The 23,453-nt window shown below is 41.5% G+C and overlaps 2 protein-coding genes across 3 annotated transcripts; both read left to right on the top strand.

Annotated features, from left to right (window-relative positions):
* Positions 1-3,582: 3,582 nt before the first annotated feature.
* On the top strand, positions 3,583-17,220 carry sapcd2 (suppressor APC domain containing 2). 2 transcript variants are annotated; one of them, XM_006788948.3, is made up of 6 exons: positions 3,583-4,611; positions 7,622-7,755; positions 10,632-10,778; positions 13,638-13,739; positions 14,471-14,587; positions 14,689-17,220. In XM_006788948.3, exons 1-6 carry the CDS (start codon positions 3,828-3,830, stop codon positions 14,815-14,817), a joined length of 1,413 nt encoding a protein of 470 aa, XP_006789011.1. In that variant the 5' UTR covers positions 3,583-3,827; the 3' UTR covers positions 14,818-17,220. The 2 variants fall into 2 exon arrangements, with proteins under 2 accessions (XP_006789011.1, XP_035762764.1); XM_035906871.2 differs by having other exon boundaries at positions 14,468-14,587.
* Positions 17,221-22,534: 5,314 nt separating this feature from the next.
* Positions 22,535-23,419, top strand: hcar2 (hydroxycarboxylic acid receptor 2-). Its single transcript, XM_035907000.2, has one exon. The coding sequence runs from the start codon at positions 22,535-22,537 to the stop codon at positions 23,417-23,419; it is 885 nt and encodes a 294-aa protein (XP_035762893.2).
* The last annotated feature ends 34 nt before the right edge of the window (positions 23,420-23,453 follow it).

Below are 23,453 nucleotides of genomic sequence, written 5' to 3'. Positions count from 1 at the left end.
AAGTCTCTTTGTGTCTTTCCAAAAAAAATAAAATAAAAATCATGCATCATGTACTGAATAAGCTCTCAAATCCTTTGTCACATGCACACCGATACTGCTGAAGGGGAAGACTTTGAGAATCAGAGCAAACAGGAGATAATGAGAGGAGAGAGAGTGTTACATGAGAGGACTGACTGGCCAGTGAAGCAGAGGATCAGTACATGACCACAAAAAAACCCCCCAAAACCTTAAACAGCATTATAGACTGGCCTTTCGGGCACCCTCAGCAACAACTGGCATGATTAACAATGCCCAGTGTTTGTTGGTTCGAGTCTGTCTGTGTGTCTGGCACGTGCATGACAACATGAGAGGGAGAGATGGGGGAGAGCAGGAGTGAGCGCTCAGTTGTCTGACCCTGTGAGCGATTACGCTGAGCTGTAGCTGGACAGTGCATCCGTCTCTCCTATTTCTTTCACGCTCTTTCAATGATTACATAAAAATTGAGCCAGGGATGCAAAAAAATCCTAAAAAAGATCTTGGTCCCACAGTGGAAAAATCAAAACCTCTTTAATTTTTTGGCTCTTCTCTTTTGCCTGCAGTGGCGATCAATCCACAGAAATCGATGTGTTAAGAAGAAGAACTGGTGTGTGATTGACGTGCACTGGAGGGGCAGGGGGTGGTATTGATTATGTGTCCTGACTGTGCATTTGGTACACGAGGCAAGGAAAGCGTGCAATTTAAAATCTGGACCAACAGGAAAAATAACTGTAAAGTAAGCATTAGGTGGTAATTACAACACATTCTTTAGGACACGGCATGTTTCAGGTAAATCACCGGTTCGCTCTGTGTTGATGACAATGGTAAGGAAAGTTCAAGCCTGGGCAGGTCAGAGATAAACATACATCTGTGCACACAGTTTTTCCATGTTACTCACTGCTAAGGTAGGAGGAAAAGTGTCAGAAAAGATGATGTGTTTTGACTCTGTGTAAACATTGGATATAAAGACTGAGTCAACTCACTGAAAGAAAACCTTGTCATAATGCATGTTACATAATATTTAAGCTGGTGTATGATGAAGGAAGTCGTAAAGATGCATAGCACACCCTGTAACCTGATTTAAAGGTCAGCCTTTAAATCAGGTTACTATAAATTCCTATTTACATAGTGACAGAATCTCCCCTGAATAAATAACTGCTCTCTGTTTGCGCTTCTTCGTCCGGTTTTTGGAGGAGGGGCACATTTGTTTTGTTCACCTTAGCTGTTAGATATGGTTTGATTACATTTATGTTTGATACTTTCATGCATTTTTTTTTTTTTAAATTTTAATTTTTTTTCTGATTCGTAGTGTAGCGCTTTGTGGGTCTAGCCTAGAAGACCGTCACCTCCACAGAAACAGTGGCGACTCAGTTCTCTGAAATTTGTTTTGCTGGAGACATCACGCGACATGTGATGCTACTTGCTATTGAATGTTTTAGCCATTTTCATGGTGGACGAATTCTATATTTATGCAGTTGTACGTATTGTATAACAATAATCTTTTATCTGATGAGAATGGTTCTTGTGCCATTTCAGTGTTGATGGACGTCAATCAACCATACCATTCTTTTAAAACATTTGGTGCTTGTGGTCAGTCTGCAGGGTCACGTTCTACGTGGGTTTTCCTCATATTTGAAAAATATAGACCTTTTCTGTTCATGTGGGAAACCCTTATCCCCAGCTTCCCTTAACTGTGGTGTCCCTCAAGGATCCGTTTTAGGTCCTCTTTTTTTCATGATATATGTTACTTCCTTGGCTTCATCTTTCAAAAACACAAAATTGACAATCACTGTTTTGCAGATGACACACATTTTTATCTATCTGCCACACCTAAACAGTGACCACTCCATTAAGAACATATTTGACTGTTTGGGTGGTTTGAAATCCTGAATGGCAAAAAAAAATAATCCTTCAGCTAACGAACTGAAAAACTGAAGTTTTTCTATTCAGCTTGGATTGTGTTTTATCCAGATGTGGACAAACTGTAGTGAAAAATGTTGTTTTTTTTTTAAATGTAGATTTCCTTGACTTTTAAATTAAATCTGGAAATTTTGTTATGGGAAGCTTTTACCATATGAGCACCATGACTAAATTAAAACCAGCTTTGACAACAAAAGATTTTGAAACAGTTATCCACACCTTTATTACCTTTTGAGTGTATTACTGGAACTCCCTGTAGGATTGCCCAATTCCACTCTCACTCGCTCTGGTTTGCAGATAATTCAGAATATGGCTGTTTGTCAAGAACACAAAGGATTGTCTCACATTGTCTCACAAACATTCTGATGATCCCCAGGCCTTTTGGGAAAATATTCTGTAGACTGGAGATAAAAAAAATAAAATAATAATAATAATAATTTTGGAAGATTTGTGTTGCGTCACATCTGGTATAAAACTAAAACAGCATTCCATAAAACATAAAAAGAGCAATGCAGCAACATGGTGGTGGTAGTGTGATGGTCTGGGGCTGCATTGTTGCTTCAGGACCTAAACAAAGGCATATTTGATGAAAACATGAACTCTGTTCTCTACCAAACAAATTCTGAAATAGAATGACTGGTCATCACGGGACAATAATCTGAAAAGATACTAGCAAGTCCACCTCTGAATTAATAAAATAAATAAATAAAATAAAGGTTTTGTAGTGGCATAGTGAAAATTTGGACTTCAATCCAATTGACATGTTTTAGCATGACCTTAAACAGACTGTTTATGCTCCAAAACTCTACAATTCTGCAAAGAAGTATGAGCCAATTTCCTCCACTGTGATGCAGAGACATGTTTCCAGATATTGCAAATGCTTGACTGCAGTTCTTGTTGCCAAGGTCGGCACAACCATTTATTAGGTTTAGGGGACAGATATCAAGACTTTTAAATCATCATTTAAAAACAGCATTTGTATTTATTCTGGCTTTCTTTGTCTAATATCAAAAATATTGAATGATTAAAACATGTTAATGTGACAAATATGCAAAACAAAAATTAAGAAACCAGGAAGAGAGCAAATACTTTTATTGCAATACTTGGCACTGCTGCCTGCAATGAATATCTAGACCATGCATGCAGGCACCAGAATGACAAGGAGATGATAACTTGAATACCTGCAACAAGCAACTTTCTACTGTCTTGTAGAATACTTGCCTTTATTTTTGCCTGCTAGAGTTCTTTATGGGGCACAGAAGTATTTTTTATGCACAGTCGGTATGTGTTAGTCAGTTTAATGCAGACAAAGAGATACAGTCTAAATGACTATTATTAAATTGAGATATAAGAAACCTATATCAACAGCCTATTTTATTTAACTTGGAAGTTTAAAGGTATTTAATGTTAAACAAAGGGGTTCTGTATCGGATATGACGTGTGTAAGGTGAAAGTTTGCACGTCTTTTTTATTTAAAAACGCCCTGTATGTAATTATATCCAGGCTTTATGAATAACGTCTGCGCAGCTTTAGTAATAACAAAAGCACAACTCAAACTGGAGCCTACCTCAGGTCAGAGCCAATGAGCGCGGAGCTCGAGCACACCGCGGCCAATGGCTGGTCCCGGGACGCTCGCGCACAACCGTTTGAAGGGCGGTCCTGGGCAGAAAAAGGAAAGTATGGATCTCAGAGCGGCGGAGGTAGTTATTCCCGAAAAATATGCAGCGGAGGCGTTTTGGAGGATAAAGGTTAATGAACATATATGTTTTCTTGCTCAGTAAGTAAGCGGGGGTTTATTTTACACTCTGTATCTCCAGCTTTGCGTTTACGTGCAGTTAGGCAACCCGTGTAGTGTGTTTTTGACTGATTAGCTGGGGACTATCAATACCTTCATGGCTTTGATCGCGACTGACCAGAGCTGCAAGCTGAACGGGACTTCAGTGATTTACGGCAGAGCTGGTTCGAGGAAAGAGGTGTTTCGGGGACCCGCGGAGGGCTTTAAAACTGCCAAAATGCAGCCCAAAGAAAGTGAGTATTCAACAGATGGTTTGCCCAAAGCCTTTCTGCACAGCCTGAGGACCCTCTTTGACATTTTGGATGACGGTGGTCGGGGCTACGTCCATATCTCAGAGATCGAGAGCCGCTGGCAGGGCGCAGACACTCGGGACCTGCCAGGCGGAGTGCTGGGCTGCCTCAGGAGGGTCACACCACCGCATGGCTGCCTCACTTTTGAGCGCTTTGTTGCCGGGCTCCGGTACTCCATGCTCAACCCGGAGAACAGCTCCAACTTCAAGGCCCAGGCGGCCGTGCACCCGCAGCAGGCTCCGAAGCAGCACCACAAACTCGCACCACTGTCCAAATGCAATGTCGGGACTCGGGTTGAGAACAAGGTCCGCCCGCTGGGGCCGAGTAACGTAACGAACACCCAGCAGCACCGGGCACCCCCTCAGCAGAACCGAGCCAGGCCGGAGGAAGGGTACCCGGCGTGTGGACCGGTGCGGTACAGCGCAGGCCTCGATAGACCCGGGCGGAGTTTGGAGCGGATTCCCATCGCTCCAGAGGGTGGGTGTTACCGCACCGACACGAGCCATGTTACCAACCCGGCACAGCACCAGCAGAGCAGGGGCAGGTCCATTGAGTCGCTGGCACTGGAGTCTCCACAGCTCCAGAGACCAAGTAAGTGCCACCAGAAAACTGCATGTCTGTGAGGGGGGCAGAGAGTTCATGCAGGACTCATTATGTCATCATTTATAACAGCAACTCATAACTGCTCACTGAAAACAGATCCAGAGTTGCTCAGTTTATACAATATGCTGCTTTCATGTAATTATATGAAATTCCACGACCTCAGAAATTTCTAGCCAGAGCGATGAATCTTTTAAAATGTTAATAACTTACTAATAAATGCCAGACATAATTGTCAAAGTCCAGTATGATGGCTTTAAATTAGTCTGACTGGCAGAGATTGATCTGAGGTCTGTAAAACAAAGACATTTCTGGCATTTCTTAACCAAAATTAACAATCATTTATTAATGTGCTCGCAGATATTTTGGGGGGTGCATTAACTAAATCGATTTTTATTGTTCCAAAACTAAAGCATCTAATCTGCATCTGAGAAGCTGCTAATTAAGAACACCAGAGCTCAGAAGTAATGACACTAAATTTCTGTGATGAGTCCTTACATTGCATGCATAACCTGAACTGATATGTCCACTGCAGTCCTACGCTCTTCATTCCCCTATTATAATTTGACTGGGGCTACTGAACCGTGATGTCCACACAAGTGCACAATATCTTCAGAGTTTCTTGCAAGTCACTGTTTGTTATTCAGCTGGGGTTTTCCACATGTTCAAAAAGGGAACATTGAAGAGAGTCCAGTAACAGTCTCTGGGAGTTTGATAGCACATTATGGCATTATGTCATGGCTTAAACAGAGGCTCTGCTGCAGTCACGAGTGCTTAGATGAATAATTGCCATCGTTAACCCTAAGATAGGTCAGAGATTATGTTAGAAACTACAGAGATTTAGAGTTTCATATGAGTCTTCAGTATTTAGCTTTCTGGTCTTACACCACTACTGTGGTGAAATTCTTTAATATATACATGCTGTCATATATGGAACGACAGTTCTTTTTGCCCTTTCATATAGTCACATACACTCAGCTTGAGTCTATTCGAGTTTGCATCATATCTGTACACTCAGGCCTGTGTGGAGCTACAATAAGAGTGACACTCTTGCCATCTCTCTGTTGAGCCCTCAGGGCTTTAATTGCATATACCATTTGAGAACAGTGTGAATTCTGATTTTTACTCATGCTCAGATGCAAAAAAAAATTAGGTGCTGACTACGATCCAGATTCCAAAATCAGCAAAAGTTTGCATGCTGATATAATGGCGCATTAATGGCAGAGATATTAAAGCATCAAAGCAAGAGTGTGCAGCTTATGTGTCTGCACATTTTGGGGCATAATACAGACTGACCAGCAGTGTTCATGCTGTAATCTCTCACATGCAGCCAAACCCTGTTGGATTAGTCCAGATTACAGCACACAGGCCAGGACTTTCTGAATCACGGCAGCAGTGAAATCCTCCTCAACGCCGTGAACTTCATCACATATCCCAGACACTCACTCTGTCTTTCCCTGTCTCCTGGTTTAGTGAAAGCTGTGCACTCAAATCTAAAAATCTGATGATGATAAAATACTACAGAGTACCACTGAGATGTGGTACATATAGATTTTGAATAGTTTGGAGATAGTGCCCACTTAACGAGAACCTGCATGTACTTCAGCTGTGACAGCATGATCTTGGAAAGAGGAAAACATTAACTTAACTCCACATTCATAGGTATAGAGGCCAGGAGAAGAGTTAAAGTAGATGTGGGCAAAAGAATAAGGATGATTTTTAATTAGATTAGACTGATACCAGCGCTGCTGTCGATTCAGTTCACAGCTTTGATTCTTTATTGATTCGCTCACTGATTCCTGATTATTATTCATGTGGAAAAAAGCAGGCCTGTGCAGATTTAGTGTCAGTGATGCAAGAGTTTCATTAACTCTTTCTGAATGGAGTGTAGAAACAGTATTTTAAAAAAAGGGCTTGACTGCCTCAAGTTTGACGTCACTGTTTTGCAATTTGCTACTGTTAGACAAACATTCAAGCATTGATGAAAGAATGTGATACACCTCAAGGGAAGAGATTGTGACGGATTAGACAATCTGGAACCAGTTCGCAACCTGAACCGCTTCTCTGTCCCTGCAGAGAAACCTTATTAGATCTATAGAGTAACTGGAAGCAGATCTACTCCTGCTTGGACTGCAGTATGTAAAATCAAAGTCTGTCCGTTTTTTAAGAAATAATCCTAACCCGATGTCTTCTGTCAGTCCTTCACTTGTTAAACATTAAAGTGCTGCACACTGCTGGCTTTAGAAGCACCAACAAGGCTCAGGAAACAGCTCAGATGCTCTACATCCCTATAAGCATTCACACAAGGGACAATGACCATATGCACACTTTAAAATAAAACAGAAAATAGAAATACTGCCACATCAGTGCACATTTACAGAGTGCAGCTCCCTCCTGTGGTAAAAACTGGCAGCATACATCAGTACATCAGTTCAAGCATTTTCTTACTCTTTGTGAACTGTTAGAGTAACATGCATTCTCATATGCGACGTTTTTCATCTGAAAGTACTTTGGAAATCAGAGTATGATAAACAATTAAATAAATAAATAAATAAAAAATCTTTTAAAATAACTGGAAAAAAAGAAGCTAGTGTCCAAAGAAAACATTTGATTTGGAAGACCTTCAAATAGCCTGAAGAGATATTGCTCAAGACAACAAAAAATTACAAGAAAGTTTCCTAGAAAGAAATGAGGAGTGGCTCAAGAGGAACAGAGGGTTGGTGTGACAGAGGAGGATGCTGAGGATAGTGTGAGATGGAGGCAGATGATCCATTGTGGCGACCCTTAAAGCGAGCAGCCAAAAGAAGAATAATTATAGAAGAAGTATGTCATAGTGCAGCAAAGAATAGGAGTATTTTTACTTTACTGTGCAAGATTGTCACTTTTTCAAATGTTTTTACAGCGCAGTGTGTTGTGTTTTTAATCCACTGTCATCAGGAATAACTGAGTGCACGCCAGACTGCATTGCTATGCTGAAACTGTCTGTTTCACGTTTGTCTAGGTGTTGTGAAATCAGGTTTGCCGAGATCTCAGAGTGAATCAGCTACAGGATTTACCGGCGGCTCAAGGCGACACGGGCGGAGCCGGGAAGAGCAGAGGAGGCATACCATTTCCAATGGAGTGGATTACGGAATGGTTGGTGAAAGAAAAGCACACAAACACATTCGTGTCAGGTTTTTATGAAGTTACCATGCAAACGGGAATAAACAGACCAGCTGGAAAATGTTACATGTTTAAGCCTGTTTGGAAAAACAAAGATAAGTTAAGCAGTGACCCTTAAGCCATATACACGTTGTAGTTTAGCAGGCGGCCCTTTTCACTGTTTTATTTGTGCTGGAGTTTCATAGAGAGACTGAGGCCTGTGTGGAAACTTAATGAAAAACAGACAAATATCTATTTTGACAAGTTTAGAAAACATTTCCAGAGCAGGCTCTATTCTGCTTCACCTCCTATTGGCCCACACATTCCCCTCCCATCCCTCTGCCCCCTGCCTCCCCCTCTGACTCTGCCCCTCCCACCCTCTGGTCCAGCGCTCGCTCTCCCTCTCTCCCCCTGCCTCAATGTTTTCCACTCTTTCCAGCTCACCTCTTCTCCCTCTTCCTTTTGCGTGTTTTTGTCAGCGTCTCCGTGTCTTTCTTTTTCCCCTGGCCTCTGTGTCTGGAGAAATTTACTGACCGGCTCCCCTCCTTCTTCCTCTATCCCAGCCCCTTTCCTTCTCCTCCTCCCCTCACTCCCCTCTGTCCCTCCCACCCCAGGCCGGCTTGGCCCGCTGCTGCCCTGATGGTAGTGAGCCGAGTCGGGCCCAGGGGCCTGGTAGAAGTAGAGGACTCGCTTGGCAGGCCTGGCCCAGCTTTAACGGCTGTCTGGGCGGCCTACACTACCGTCTTCATCCCCCTCAGCAGTAGCCTCTACAGCAGCAAGGCCCTGCACTTTTTCCTCTGGGTGAGTAGGTCGAGAGGGATGGAGAAGGAGAGGGAGAGATATTTAAGGAGGATAGAGGCATTTAGAGGCTATCTGTGAGATGGTTACACTGTTGAAGATTTTGTATTGGTATTTAATTGTGTCAGCGTCAGTAAAGTTTTCCCAGTAGCTTTTTGATGTATGAGCTGAAATGGAGAGTAGAAATTAATGATTTGTACTTATGAGGTTTTTCTTTGTGCCCAAAATTGTGAGAAAGTTACAAAGTAACAAAGATTTTTTGGTGGTTACAGTGTCTCCATTGTGAGGATTTGATACAGTTTGAGTGTAAGTTTGACTTTTTGGGTTATGATTTAAAAAAAAAAGTCTCTAAGAAGTCTGATTAATTAAAGAAAATGTAACTAAATGATGTGAGTTAGCTGGTTGACAGAGCATGCCATTTTAAACCATTTCTTCACCAATGTGTGCACTTCCTGCCTTAGTTTCTTTAATATTCAGGTATATTAAATATGTCAGGAAAGGAGACTTGCCAATTAATCAAATGATCAGAATAAGTCTTCATAAATATCCTTGTTTTTATCACTTTTATCACTTTTAGCTTGAAAACACCTTGTGTTCTTTGAATCAGTTTGGTATCAAATCTGTGCTTTCGTGTGCATTCATGACAGCACGGAAGCACAAGTCTTCCATAACCCTTTAAGCTCTTTGCTGTTCTACTTCTTCTGTGAGTATTTTCTCTTTTTTGCACCCTTTGGGAGATTTGATACTGGTGCTTCATTCTAAACATGGACTCACCCCTCCGACCATTTCATTATCAGAGGCCCCCTCCTCTCCTCTTTATTTGTGAACACTCTCACTTTAGTGCGAGTGAGAGTGAGTTTTGATGAAGGTCGTCAGGCAGTGTTTCCTGCATGTTTACTGGTGTATGAGCGATGATCTGTGGAATGTAGGGAGCTGTGCAGGGTTGGCTGGATGGATGGAGCCATGGGTGGATAGATAGACATAGATGACACACCAGGTGGCTGAATGCCAACAGTGAGGCCTTGACTGTGGCAGCTTGCTGCATGGACAGCCTGGTCAGCACAACTCATTGCAGCCTTGCTGGGCTACACACACACACACACACACACACACACACACACACAAACATGCTTTTTCTCTCACACATCTCTTCCTCTCTGTCTCTCTTTCACAAACACTGGGGTGGCCATAGCTGAAGTGCTGTTTACCCCATTCTTAGGTTGCTGTGCGGTTGCCATAGGGCTGGGGGTGATTGCTCCTCTAAACATTGTTCATGATGGGAGAGAGTCCCACACAATTGGTGTGGCGCTATTGTCTCAGCCAGCACAAAAGAGCGTGCTGCGGATGCCCGTGTGAAAGGACTGGAGTTTATCTACCATGCAGAGTGCTGGCAAAAAAATAAAAATAAATCAGTGATTAGATTTCATCTTGATTCGAAAGCTCTCTTAGGCTACGTTCACACTGCAGGTCTTAATGCTCAATTCCGAATACAAATGCAAAGGATAGTTGCAGATTTCTGTCAGAATCTGCAAATTATACAGTACAAATAAAATGTTCACGTTTCTCCAACGTTGTCTTCCCAACAGTTTCACTGACATCTACACGGGATGGCCAGGAAGCGATCGCGATGTCTTCTCGGGCGCTTCTCCGGCGCTGATAATTGGCTTCTGTCTTGTGTCGGTGACGTAAAAGACGGATTTAATGCGACCTGACCGTTCAAACAGCAGTCGCTTTCTAAAACATCGGATATGTATCAGATTCAGTACCACATACGAAAGTGACCCAGATCGGATTTGAAAATATCGGATTTGCGCCGTTCACACTGTCATAGCATGATCGGATATGGGTCGCATAGGGTCAAAAAAAAATCAGATTTGATGCGCTTTCGCTTGCAGTGTGAACGTAGCCTTAGTGATGTCACGAAACTTAAATGTTTTATTCATTAGAGTCTCAGTGGGGAATCTATCCAGAAATTAACTTCAGGCAAGTTTGTTTTAGGTTCTTAACCAAGCTTTTCTCTTCCTCTTTCTTTTCACTCTCCTACGTCTGCTTTTCAATTTCAACTCACGCAGTTGAAGCAAATGAAAGAGCTGGAGCAGGAGAAGGATTCCCTGCTGGCGGGCCTGGAAGTGGTGGAGCGGGCCCGAGAATGGTACCAGGACCAAATCCACAATGTCACAGAGAGACAGCGGCACATCGGCCAAAGCTCACACTGTGCGGTCAGTTCAAACACTACTGTGAAACAGCTACAAAGTGTGATATGCATTTAAAATAAAACTTATAGACCATGTTGCATCACAAGACGGTGTTTCTGAAATATCTAGAATAAGGACTAATTGTTTACAACATACAATTATAAATTTTTAGTCTGTGAAATGAATGAAAACACTAAGAATGAGGCTGCGATTGTCTCAGTAATTTGTTGTGATATTGCATTCAGTGTGAACTTGAGGTTGCACGGTTTGAGTGCTCTCCTGGCTCTTCGTGAAAATTAAAGTAGGCAACATGTTTTATTTTTATTTTTTTTAATTAACACAAGTTGCCCAACAGGGATCTACGACCATGCACTATTTCAGGCTTTAGAAAATCTAGTTAATTATGGGCGACTTCAGGGAAACACATTTCTTAAAAGATCAGCTGAATATTATGAAGCATTAGAAAAAGTACAAAAGACTGTATTCTATCATTGTAAAGTCTTTACCTTTCAATATAAAGCACCTTAAGGCAACTGCTGTGATTTCACAATATGAATAAAAATGTGAATATAAATAATAGACATGGTGATGGAGCTGATTAAAGAGAGGACTTTCATGTCAGAAAGTTGGGTTTGAAGTGTTGTATTTATTTGTTTTTATTTTTGTTTTTTTAGGTAGACTCTTTATTTTCTTATTTCTGCCTACTACAGCTTTGATATGATTTGACTTTGCTTCAAATCAGTTATTAACTACCGTAATTGTTGGGCTATAAGCCGCTACTTTTTGCACAAGCTTTGAACCCTGCGGCTTTTAGTCAGGTGCGGCTTTTCTATGGATTGTCCATGATTTTTGTGATACTGTAAGAGGATTTGTTTTGTTTGTTCCGCTGTTGTACGGCACTACGTTGCCTGGCGGAAGGGCATGTAATCAGACACACAGTATTGGGGTTCAAGAGTGGTATGTTGGTCACATGTCCATCCGCCAGGCAACATAGTGCTGTACGAAGTAGCGCGAAAAACAAACTTCAAAGTAGTGCTACGCGTTCAGCGGGAGGCGTGGATGAAGAGAGGCGATAAACTTGCGAAAAGCAAGTTATGCTCAACTCCACCGGTGGATTCTGACAGCGTGGAAATATGTGAAAACATCCATGATCACCAACGTATTTCGAAGGGCTGGACTGCTGCATGATGGAGAGGAGGACACCGCCACGGCCCTACTGAGGGTGTTCGACTCTGACACTGACAACGGGGATTTGTTTGGTTTTGAAAGTGACAACGAAGGAGAGAAGCGGAGAGTGGAGGACGTAGCCATCCTGAGCCTGTTCGTATCTGACACTGGAGAAGAGGACTTTGGTGGTTTTAGTGCGCAGGAAGATGGTGGTGAATGACTGACTTTTCTTCTTGTTAAAGCCGTGTCACTGCACCTGAGCCTAAAAGGTAGTCCGAATCTATTTTTCTGGTGTGCTGTAGGTTATTGTTATGTACTACATTTGTTACTCATTTATGAAGCACAGTACATGTTTCGTACTTGTAATTACCGCTGCTTGTACATATACCTAAAAAGTTATGCAAATATGTACCCATAACTTGTTTTTCAAAATATTAATAAAAGGGATGTGTCTCCAAACAGCCATCTCTTTCCTGACAATTCCCTTTGTGCATATTCTCTTACATATGATAAGTCAACATTGAAACACCTGCGGCTTTTAGTCAGGTGCGGCTAATATATGTACAAAACAGGATTTTCCCCAGATTTTAGCTTGTGCAGCTAATATTCAGGTGCGCTTTGTAGTCCGGGAAATACGGTAATCAACTTTGCTCACCTCGTGTCACAGAAGTATGACATTTTTTCAGTCATTCATATAGACTGTATATAAAAGATGGATGTGGCTAACATCTGATACTTTTTTGAAGTCACTAAATTAGTAGTGCATTGTTAGTCACAGAGTAAAAGAAAGTGCTTACTGAGCACATAAATCAAAGTCACTTTCACAGTGGTAGGCTGTAATGGTACTGGAGGTGGGGTGAGGGGTGATTTTAAAGTTTTTTTTTTTAAAATATAATAATAACAACAACAACAATAATATGAATAATAAAATATATAAGATTATATAAGAAATAAGAATTTAAGATTTAAAAAAATATATAAATACAAAGGAATTCATAATGTTAAAAATGGCAACTTAAAAAAACTAGTAGCATAAGCTGATATATACATATATACATTTTTTCCCCCATTATGTTTTTCTTTTGAAATCCTGGGGGGAAAAATGTTGGGATCTAAAAGTGACTTATTATTTTTCATTTTTCTGACCAATTTTTGATCTTAAACTTGTCTTATCTTTTGTTATTAGCTAGAAAGAAATTTAAACGATAAAGTAAGGCTGTTGATGGAAAATCATCAGGATTAATGAATGAGAACACATAGGAAATGCTTTATTTTCCACAGTCTCAGTTTTAAGGTTGGGCGGATTAAGCAGTGTGAAGTTTGGGAATGGCTGCTACATACAAAAAGAAGTGACCCCCTGCTGGCAATTAGAAAGAATGCAGGTTTAAGGCACTACTTCCATCTTTTATATACAACTTTCTGCTATAGCCTTTCCAGTCACTGCTTGTAAATGTGAGCGAGAAATGCAGGAAACTGATAATTTAAGGGCAGGAGAAGAGTAATTCAGTTACCTCAGACAAAATAAAAAATATGTAACAAGGCTTGGTTTATGTCTCTGCAACAGTTTTTCAAGCACTTTTACCTGATTGGACACAATTTTTCACCTGAGCTTACAAATGCTTTGTCAAGTCACCATCCCAGCTTGCCATGGGATCTTTCTTTCTCTTGATGCTTGAATGTCATCCTGATCGTTGTTTCATGCTCTCTCGTTTGCAGGATTTTTTCACAGAAGCCAATCAGAGTCGCATGAATGCTCTCATTCCCAAATTACAAGAAGCCAACCGCTGCCTTAATGAGCTTATTTCCTGCACGGGAATGGTGAGTTTATCTTTTGTTTTTCTTTGTTTTAGGATTTAAGGAGAGTCAGGCATTGCTAATGATTTGGGATTTATTAGTGTAATCTAATTACAACCCCTAAGTTTGGATTTAAACTTTTCTCGACCTTTTCAAAATATCCAATAGCCAGAAAATGCTTAGCACGCCCAGCTCCTGAGGAACTCTTTATGTGGGGTTTCAATATTGTCTTTCTCTGTTGTCTGTAGATAAAGTGCAATGTCAGCCTGTGTAAATTGTGTAATGTTGTAATGTAATGTATGTGTTTGTAATGAGCCAACCACAACCCTACGGGGCCTGAATATTTGCTACTCTAATGAAAGACTTGGGGTTAAGAATCAGCACTTTTTAGAATAAAATCCCAGAGAGTCACAAAACCTGAGAAACAGTATGCTTATAATCATTTAGCTGTAATAAAGGACGTGGGTCTCGGCATTATCAGAGTTTTATTAAATGACATCAAATGAAAGAAATTACATAAAAATAAGTGGAATGTATTTAAAACCTAATTTTGTCCTACTCAGAGTATCTCTTTTCTTTTTGTTACCTGGAAATGTTGAATACAGTAAATATTTCTCAAAATAATAATAAATAGCCTGAAGCAGGCAAAGCAGTTAAAGGGAAACCAGGGAAATGTTCAACATGTTAATTTTGTTACTCTGTGACACACTGTGGCAGAGCTGAAGTGTAACAGGTTCCTGTTCATTTCTTAGCAGCCATTTCCTTCCAGCGGCGCTCAGACAGCAGCTCTCTCAGCTAACGCCCAGCCTCCTGCTCCAGCTCCTCCACAAGCCATCCAGAGACTGAAGGACCAGAACCGCCTCCTCACGCAGGTCTTATATATTTAATGTGTCACCAATAACCAACCAAACATACTGTTTGTTTGTTTTTTTTAAGCCTGCACTCTTATTTTCTCTTCTACCTTTTCTTTAAGGAGGTGACGGAGAAAAGCGAGCGGATCACCCAGCTGGAGCAGGAGAAGTCGGCTTTGATAAAGCAGCTTTTTGAGGCTCGAGCCCGCAGTGCACAAGACACAAGCACCTTGGATTCCACCTTTATCTGAAAAAAAAGAAATAAAAAAGAAACTCCACCCAACACCAAACGTCAGCTAGGAGACATCACGATGATGTCATATCAACACGCCGGTAATCTGAAACTGACTCCTGTTTACCCAGCTGCCCATTCGGGACAGTGATGCACCTTTAGCCATAAATGCGAGCACTCCAACCCAAATCAAACCACGCACTGCTGCTAGATGCAAGCGCTCCTGATCCTAACCCTGATCCTGTCTAAATCCGTTTTCTTTTTTTTTCTTTTTTTACTTCTCGTTGTACGAGTACTGCAGTAACACTCCTGGTAGGGTTAGAAAAAAAAGAAGACTAGAACTTGAGGCTCATGGTCCCATCACTCCATTTCTTGCAGGATTAGAGGATCTCCACTGCACAACAAACAAATAACAAGAACGTTTACATTCACCGGGAGTCCACCATCGCTCCTTAAGTAGCGGTTTGAGAAGCTATTGGACAGTGGAAGTGGCAGGGAGGAGACATTTCTCTTGGAATAAAACGCCATACTCTTAAAAAAGGAAAACAAATCATTAGCTGGATACACTTGCTGTGACCTACATACATTTTTTTTTTTAAGTTTGGTACTTTTATTTCAATCTGTATAAGAGACACTGTGTCCCCGACTTTCAGTATTTCTTCCCTTTGATGTAAATGAATCCTCAATAGCACGTTTCCCTGGTTTCACAGTGTTTGATTTCAACCGCTGACAGATGAATTCCTGAAAGAGCGGTTTGGATTTCATAGTAGCGTGTTAAATGTTCCTCAATTTTTGAATGTTATTATCTTTTTTTAAAGACTGGAGAAAAAAAATATGGATGGATAGCTTACTATCCAATGAGATGCAGAGGCAGAAGTGGATTAGGGAAATTTGGAAGTTTGCATGTGGAAGAAAGCTGCGGAGCATGAACGTAGTAGATGGTGAATGTTTCGCAAAAGCTGCTGCCAGAAAAAAACCCAGTAATACAGATAAACAAAATAAGCACTGATCACTCCAATACAATGGAGTGTTCTGTTGGGAAATATTATTCCCTAGAATTTGCGCTGGTGTTGCTTTGACTTATAACATTTGCCTAAACACTCCTGATGGTTAAACTGATAGCAGCGGCCTGCCACTCTGCAAACGCCGCTGAAGATGCTCAAGGAGCATGGCAGACATCTGGCTTCCAGCCTCGCTGATGCAGGACAAGTTTGGGCTGTGCGATATGACCAAAATCTCATATCCCGATATAAGAATTCTATCATCCAATAACGATATAAATCACAAAAATGTAACATTTTCTGTAAATTCTGTGAATCTCGGGCAGCTCGTCTTGCGGGAAGTGTTTCCAGCTGCGCGTCATGTAGCTGTAGTCGAGTGTTTTAACCGATGCATGAAACGATACATTTTTAGACATAAGTTGTAAAGGCCGCCGTTTTCTTTGTGAGTATTTATTACACGGCATGCTGCGGGGAAAAGCCTGTTCTAACGTTTGAGTCTAAGGTTTATTTTTTAGCACCTGGCGGCTCTTTTTTACTTCTCATCCGTAAATAATCTGCTCTTTCACGTGATTCAGTTTATTTTGAAAAGTCTCAACAGGATCTTGAGCTTTATTGTGAAAGGTTTATGTGGAACATAAACAAGCGGACACGCAATGGTGTTACCGTCGTTGTTGCTAACGACAACGCATAAAAACAGGCGCTTGTCCGTCCGTAGTGTGGTTATATTAAATATAAGAGAAAGAGAGAACTTTAAGAAATTAATATAGCCACTACAGTGACCATCAAAACGATGAAAAAATATTGCCGTAAACAGTTTATTTTGCGACACCACGAAACAAACGATAGCCTAAAATGAAACGATAGACGTTTTTATATCGTCATCCGATATATATCGTTATATCGAACAGCCCTAGGACAAGCTTGATCCACAGAGGCCCAAACGATCTGGTGCCAGACACCACAGGACACCCCTGGAGGACCTGCCTCGATGACCTGAGGGATCAGATTTTAGGATTTAGAAGCCAGGTGGGGGAACTATACTAAATCACTCTATTCTCTGAAAAGATTTCACTTTGAATCTTAGAGATTAAAACCCTAGCACAGATGTGAAAACTCTGTTTTGTCCTTGTATATTTCCCCTTTTACCAGCAGTCTGCAAGTTTACAGGAGTACTGTTTAGTTTGTGGGTGGAAATAGAAATAATTAAACACATTATGGTTTAATAGCAACTGTATGGTACTGCTGGGATGTCTGTGTATAACATAGTTTCTGTGCCGTGTGGGTGTCCAGCCCCAACTTGTTTGATTGTATGTTTCCTGCTGCTCAAATTGCATGATGTGTGAAACTCTTTTTCCTTCTGCTTTCTATTGAGAGGACTCAGACTTCAGGTTAAATGTCAGAAATAAACATGACAGCGATGACACTGGTTCTGTGGTTCTTCGAGATGCACTTAAACACTTAAATTAAAGAATAAACATAAAAACAGCACAATATGACAGAAACGGATGATAGTTGTTTGAATCTGAGCTCTTTTCATATCGATTATCTTTCAATGTGCACAAAGCTTATTTAAAAGAAATGTGGATGCTGATGCAAACGCAATATCAGCTTGTCTCTATATAAGAAAAAATGAGCAGCTCTGTGGTCTTGCTTCTCTTTTTCTGCTTCCATATTTTGATGCAGTTTGCTAGTCACAAACTGCAATTGCAATTTACACGACAAAGCAGTTAAATATCTTTATAAAAGAAAAACTCAAGTAGAACTGATATTCAAGGATAATCTGGCCCGTTTAGCTCTGCTGTGAATTCTGGTCATAATTCCAGGAGATTTCCCTTGTTGGCTGTTAGTGATGATTATCTGATGTAATTAATGCAACACATTTGCACTTCTCCCTTAGATGGCAACAACTCACTGCCTTTATGCATGTAGACACGATCCAGATGACCTGTTGAAGTTTAAACTGAACTCCAGAATAGGGAAGAAAGAGGATTTAAGTGACTTTAAATGGGGTGTGGGTTTCTTTTAGAGCCAAACAGGCTGACCGACTGGGATTTTCCCAAACAGCCATGCCTAAGGTCTTTTAGAGGATGGTCTGCAAAAAAGAAAATATTAAGTGAGCAGCAGTTCTCAGGGAGAAAATGTCTTGTTAGAAATCAGGAAAATAAACTGCTGCAAGCTGATAGGAAGGCTCAAATAACAGCTAATTACAACCAAGTATGCAAAAGACCACAACAAGTTGAACATTAACTACAGCATGAGAAGACCACTCTGTGCACCACTCTCATCAGTTAAGAAAGCTACAATTCACATGGACTAACCAAAATTGGACAGTCAAAGTCAGGGAAAATCGTTGCCTGGTCTGAAGAATCTGGATTTCTGGTGTGTATTTGGATGGTAGGGTCAGAATTTGTTGCACAGTACATGAATATTTAGGTTTGTGGTGCTGTAATGGTGTGTCCCCTTGGGACCAACTGAGCATCATTTAAAGGAACCTAATCCAAGGGAGGAACCGTTGTTGTGTCTACACATAACTTTGGTACTAGCTGCCTGTTGCAAAAATGCATGATTTATTTCCATGTCTTTAGTTCAATCTGCAAAAAATGCCAAAGATAGCACAGTTTGACAGGCATAAAACAGTATTTGTGCACCAACAAGCTGATTCCCAAAGAGCTATTAACTGAAAACTTGGCATATGTCAGTGTGGTATGCAGTCTGTCCTTAAAAGATTTCTGGAAGATGGACAAGTGGAGGACAAAAAAGAACCACGAGGAATAAAATGAATCCTATCTACAGAAAACGTACAGTATCTAAAGTTCATATCCTTAACAAATAAGACAAAGACCTGACACAGGACTGAGCGATACATCTAGACCTTCAGTGGATCCATCTACTGTTCACTGAAAGCACTTCAGAAATAGCTTCAGTGGAAAGGTGGAGAAACGCCTGAGGTATGCCAAACATCACAGAAACTGGACTGAAAACCAGTGACAACAGGTGGAGGCTCTGCCTCTGACTTCATTTTAGTCAGAGGTGTTGGAGATCTTGTGAAAATCTACAGAATTATGAACACAGAAATGCGCCGTCAAATTCTGATCCACTGTGCAATACCATCTGGAAAACGTTTTATTGGCAATGGCTTCATTTTTTAGCACGACAATGATCCCAAACACATAGCAAATGCAGTACAAACATAACTGGATAGAAAAACAGTGAAGCATTCATGGATTGACCTCCCCAGAGCCCAGACCTCATCATTACTGAAGCAGTGTGGGCTCATGTGGACAGAGAACAGAACAAAAGGCACCCAACATCCAAAGAAGAGCTTTGAAGAAGCCTGGAAAACTATTCCAGAAAACTATTTAAACAAAATACAGGAAAGCTGCCTAAGAGAGTTCAGGCTGTGTTAAAGAATGAATGTGATCCTTCTAACAAGTTGTTCCCAATTCACACTATTTTCTCCTAGAAGAAATTGTAAATAAAATACTTTATAAAGACGCTGTACTGTCATGGACTGCGAAACCTTGGCGGTCCAAACAATGCAACTCAGTGTGACGTTTAATGTCAAACTGCTCGCAGCCAGATGGTCATACGATGCAACAGATGTGGAAAATCACGCTGTTCCTGGGCAGGTCTGTGTGCGCACAAGGAGGCTCGCCAAGTCTAATTTATACTCGAGTCACCATCGACACCGACAACTGACACCGATGAGGGATATGAGTGTGATCGTTATCTGCACAGGAACAGCATAGATATAAAGGATTATGCTCTACAATATGACCAAGGTAAGAGTCTTTGAACTTGATGAAAAACACTAATATTCATTTAAGAGTTATGTGAAGCCTCAAAAAGTGTCTGGATTCAGAAAACAGCTGACATGTTGCTGTCATTGCCATCTGCTTTTGTTCTTTCTGATGATAGAGTTATCAGAGCAACTGTAAACTTCACAGCGGTCTTTTAAATTAATTGTAATTAGTTGTGAAAAGGTCAAAGGTCACCTGAGAGGTAATTCTGTAATCCTCCACATCAAAGGTCTCCATAGATCCTCAAAGCATTCATGGTGTAACTGTGAATCACTGCGTGAGGTGACGTGCAGTATTTCAGTAGGAATAGGGACGCGTCCCCCGTTTGGCGTGCTTGATAACCCACCCGGTAGACATCACACCGTGAAACCCGACAGTCTCATGTAACCTGTTACACATGTTACACCAATCAGAAGTGATTTTTCTGGACTGTTGCATCAGTTGTTTACTGCCGATTTTCCGTCAGGCACCATTAGTTTGTTGCATCATTGCCAATCGCTGTGAATGAATGACGACTTGCCGCAACATCTGCTCCTCCCTTAATCTTTGTTTTAACCTGGGTTTTTTTTTTCTTTAGCTGTTTATTTCAAACCGCTTCAACTACCTTTCACCCATTCGAGAAATTACTTGCGTTAGTTTTGTCAGTGTTAATTTTAAAGGTGGTGCACGTGGGCCCAAACAGACATCGTGGCATCCAGAGGGAGAGCCTCAGCCTCCACGCCCTCATCTCCACACTGTGATTGGATGATCCCCGAAGTGTTGGCTCATGTTCCTTCATATGTTTCTTAATAATTTAGAGGTAGGGGCTCTCAAACTGGAAAAGACGTAAACAGGAGACACATGAATGATTTGTGGAGATTTTGGGCACCAGCCGCTTCAGGAAGACATTATTCAGGTGAGCACCTGGTAACTCCCGATCGCTAGATTACAGTAGAAACAGTTTTGCTTAAGTGTCTGCATCCTGTGTTAGCTCATAGGTCTTGGTGGCCATGTTTTCTTCATTGGCTAGCGCTGCAACCTTTATGAGCACTTTTGTTCTGCATGAAATGGAGCTCTGTTCAGCTCAGGCTGCACATTTACATGCCACAAATAGAAATGGTGTGGTGCATGGAAACATGCACAAACCCACACACACAATTCCAGCAGCTGTTTATTGAACGTTTGATAATATTATGCACAGTCACATCACAGCTCTGTGGGGGCGTGTAAAAACTTTGTATATGAGGTTGCGAGGCTATTGAGGGTGTCATACTTGAACAGTTAAAGGCAAAAGAGGCTGAGAGGTAAGACGATTTCTGTTCATAACAATATGAATAAAGGGTGAGAGGTGTATCATTACTGAATTAATCAGCTGTAACTCATTCTGTTTATGATATTTCTAACATTAGCCAGCTGTTATTAGTAAAAAAAAAAAAAATTAAATAAGACTTCAGTTTTACTTGCAGCATCAGGATGTTCACTTGGGTGTTGAAGAGGTTTTTTTTTAACCCTGTTAAAAAAAAAGGTAAAAAAAAAAGATCCAACCAGTTATTCTTCATGTGTTCATTTATCTCTGGCTCAAGTGTCAAAAATACAAAAATAGATGCCGTGCTGCTGTGAATGCAAACGCATATATTGTGACTAGGGATGCAACGATACCAATTTTTTCAAACCGATACGATACCGATACTTGGATCTGAGTACTTGCCGATACAGAGTACGAAAACCGATACTTCTACCCCACACACACACGCACACACAAATGCAATGAATTAGAAGACAGGTTTTATTTTATTCTCTGCCGATAATAAATAATATCTTAATAAAAATGACCGCAAAAAAATTTCAAGTGAAAAATAAGCACTTCTGTTAAATTATTGCAGAGTGTCCACACTGTAATTTAACAAAATATCACTGAGCTATTGGCACTGTCTCGAGCTTTCGGAATAATAAATAAACACTTCTGTTTGGAATAAAATAAATACAAATTAGGTTTGAGAATAAAATAAACTTTTAAATTGTTGCAGAGTGTCCATATTGTAAACAAACAAACAAAAGAATGAAAGTATTTGGCATTGACAAACGAACTCCCCATCTGCCCGTGGATCATCAGTCCACTGTGCCGTTAAACTGAGGACTGACATCATGCACACACTGCTTGTCTTTATCTCTTCAGAAAGTTTTGGCACCATTATCTCCCTGATGTGTGGGCGGCTGGGAATTTCATATCGCAGCTCGAGTATGCTGAGAAGACGGTGCAATCCTATGTTTTCCACAACTGGCATTGGCTGGTCGTCCAGAGCGATAAAATGAGTCAGAGCCTCTGTTATTTTAACTGCCCGTAGATTTTCTCTTGACATTTTTCATCGCTTTTCCAAAACCTGAGTTAAAGTTGGCTGTTCCGGTCCACACTGCTGACATTTTGTTTAGCCTAGCTACAGCAGCCTCCAGTTTCTCTTTTTTTATCTGGAGCTGCCAGTCTCACTCACGTAACCCTGTGCCTGTTTAGCGTGGGATGTCCCCCTAGTGGCCAATCTAAAAAACTACAACAGAAATGACACGCCACCCTCTGATTAATGAAATAAGTTGGTATCGGTTCATGGTATCGGTTAACTTTTACGAGTATGAGTACACACACATTTTACAGTATCGGCCCCGATACCCGATACCAGTATCGGTATCGGTGCATCCCTAATTGTGACAGTATAACTCCCAATATAGCAACAAAATTAGCCACACATATCTTAAGCTTAAAGAGACAGTAAAGTGAAATGTTAAAGCAGCAGTAGGATAGCAACAGCTCTATGTCAACTCGCCTCTACCAACCCTCACCCTGAAACACTTTAATACTGTGTTACTGCTTGACTCTTGATTCTAACGGGCCTTGCTGGCCTCTTATCTTACAGATCTTTGCACATCTTCTCAATACTTCCCTTTCTGATCTAGTTGAGAGGTCATGGAGGTTTTCTACGTCAATTTGTCTCTGCTCTTCATCTCTCAAAGACCGCTCAACTCCACTGCGGTTGAGAAGACAGTGTACGAGTCCTGCAGAAACATGCCTGCCGTACTTATCTGGTATCTGAGCCTGCAGTTCACTAACATGTTCCTAGGCATCCCAGCCAACGTCACGGTGCTGTGGCTCATCCACAAGAACAAACGCGACTCTTCCACCTCTGACATCTTCATCCTTCATCTGGCAGTTGTGGACGTGCTCTTCTGTCTCATCCCTCCCCTGGAGCTCGTAAATCTCGTCTTCCTCACCACGACTACCAGCACCTGGTACGTCCTGCGCTTCTTCTACGGCATGAAAGACTCCTCGCCCCTCTTCCTCTCCTGCATCTGCCTGGACCGCTACATGGCCGTGGTCCACCCCATCATCTTCACTAAGCTCAAAGACCGTCTGCACAGGGCAGTCCTGGCCATTGTGGTCTGGCTGATCATTCTGGCCTATGGAGCTGCCAAATGCGCAGGAAACATCGTTAACTTCGACAAGGTCTTCACGGTGATGATCCTCGGAGCGTTCGCCTTCATGGTGTACTGCAACGTAGCGATCCTCTGGGTGCTGAGGCAGTCGCGGCCTGGCGGAGATACCATGCATCCCGTGAAGAAGAAAGCCTTCAAGATGGTCCTCATTATCCTGGCCATCATAGTGTTCAACTACTTCCCACCTGTCGCACTCTTCCCCTTCAAAGAGTACTTTTCCCTCGATGTGTTTCGCTGCTATATTCACTACATCGCCTTCGGCTTGATGGACTTCAGCAGCACCATTCAGCCTGTGCTGTATCTGTCCAAGGAGGGGCTGCCATGGAGCATCACCTGCAGCCAGAGGAGCAACACTTAAATCCAGCGGGGCTACATGTATGTTGGATGTATTC

This window comes from Neolamprologus brichardi, chromosome 7 (assembly GCF_056152115.1).
Source record: "Neolamprologus brichardi isolate AB-2024 chromosome 7, ASM5615211v1, whole genome shotgun sequence".
Taxonomy (NCBI): domain Eukaryota; kingdom Metazoa; phylum Chordata; class Actinopteri; order Cichliformes; family Cichlidae; genus Neolamprologus; species Neolamprologus brichardi.
Note: the sequence above shows the minus strand (reverse complement) of the source record. Positions and strands in the feature narration are given on the sequence as shown.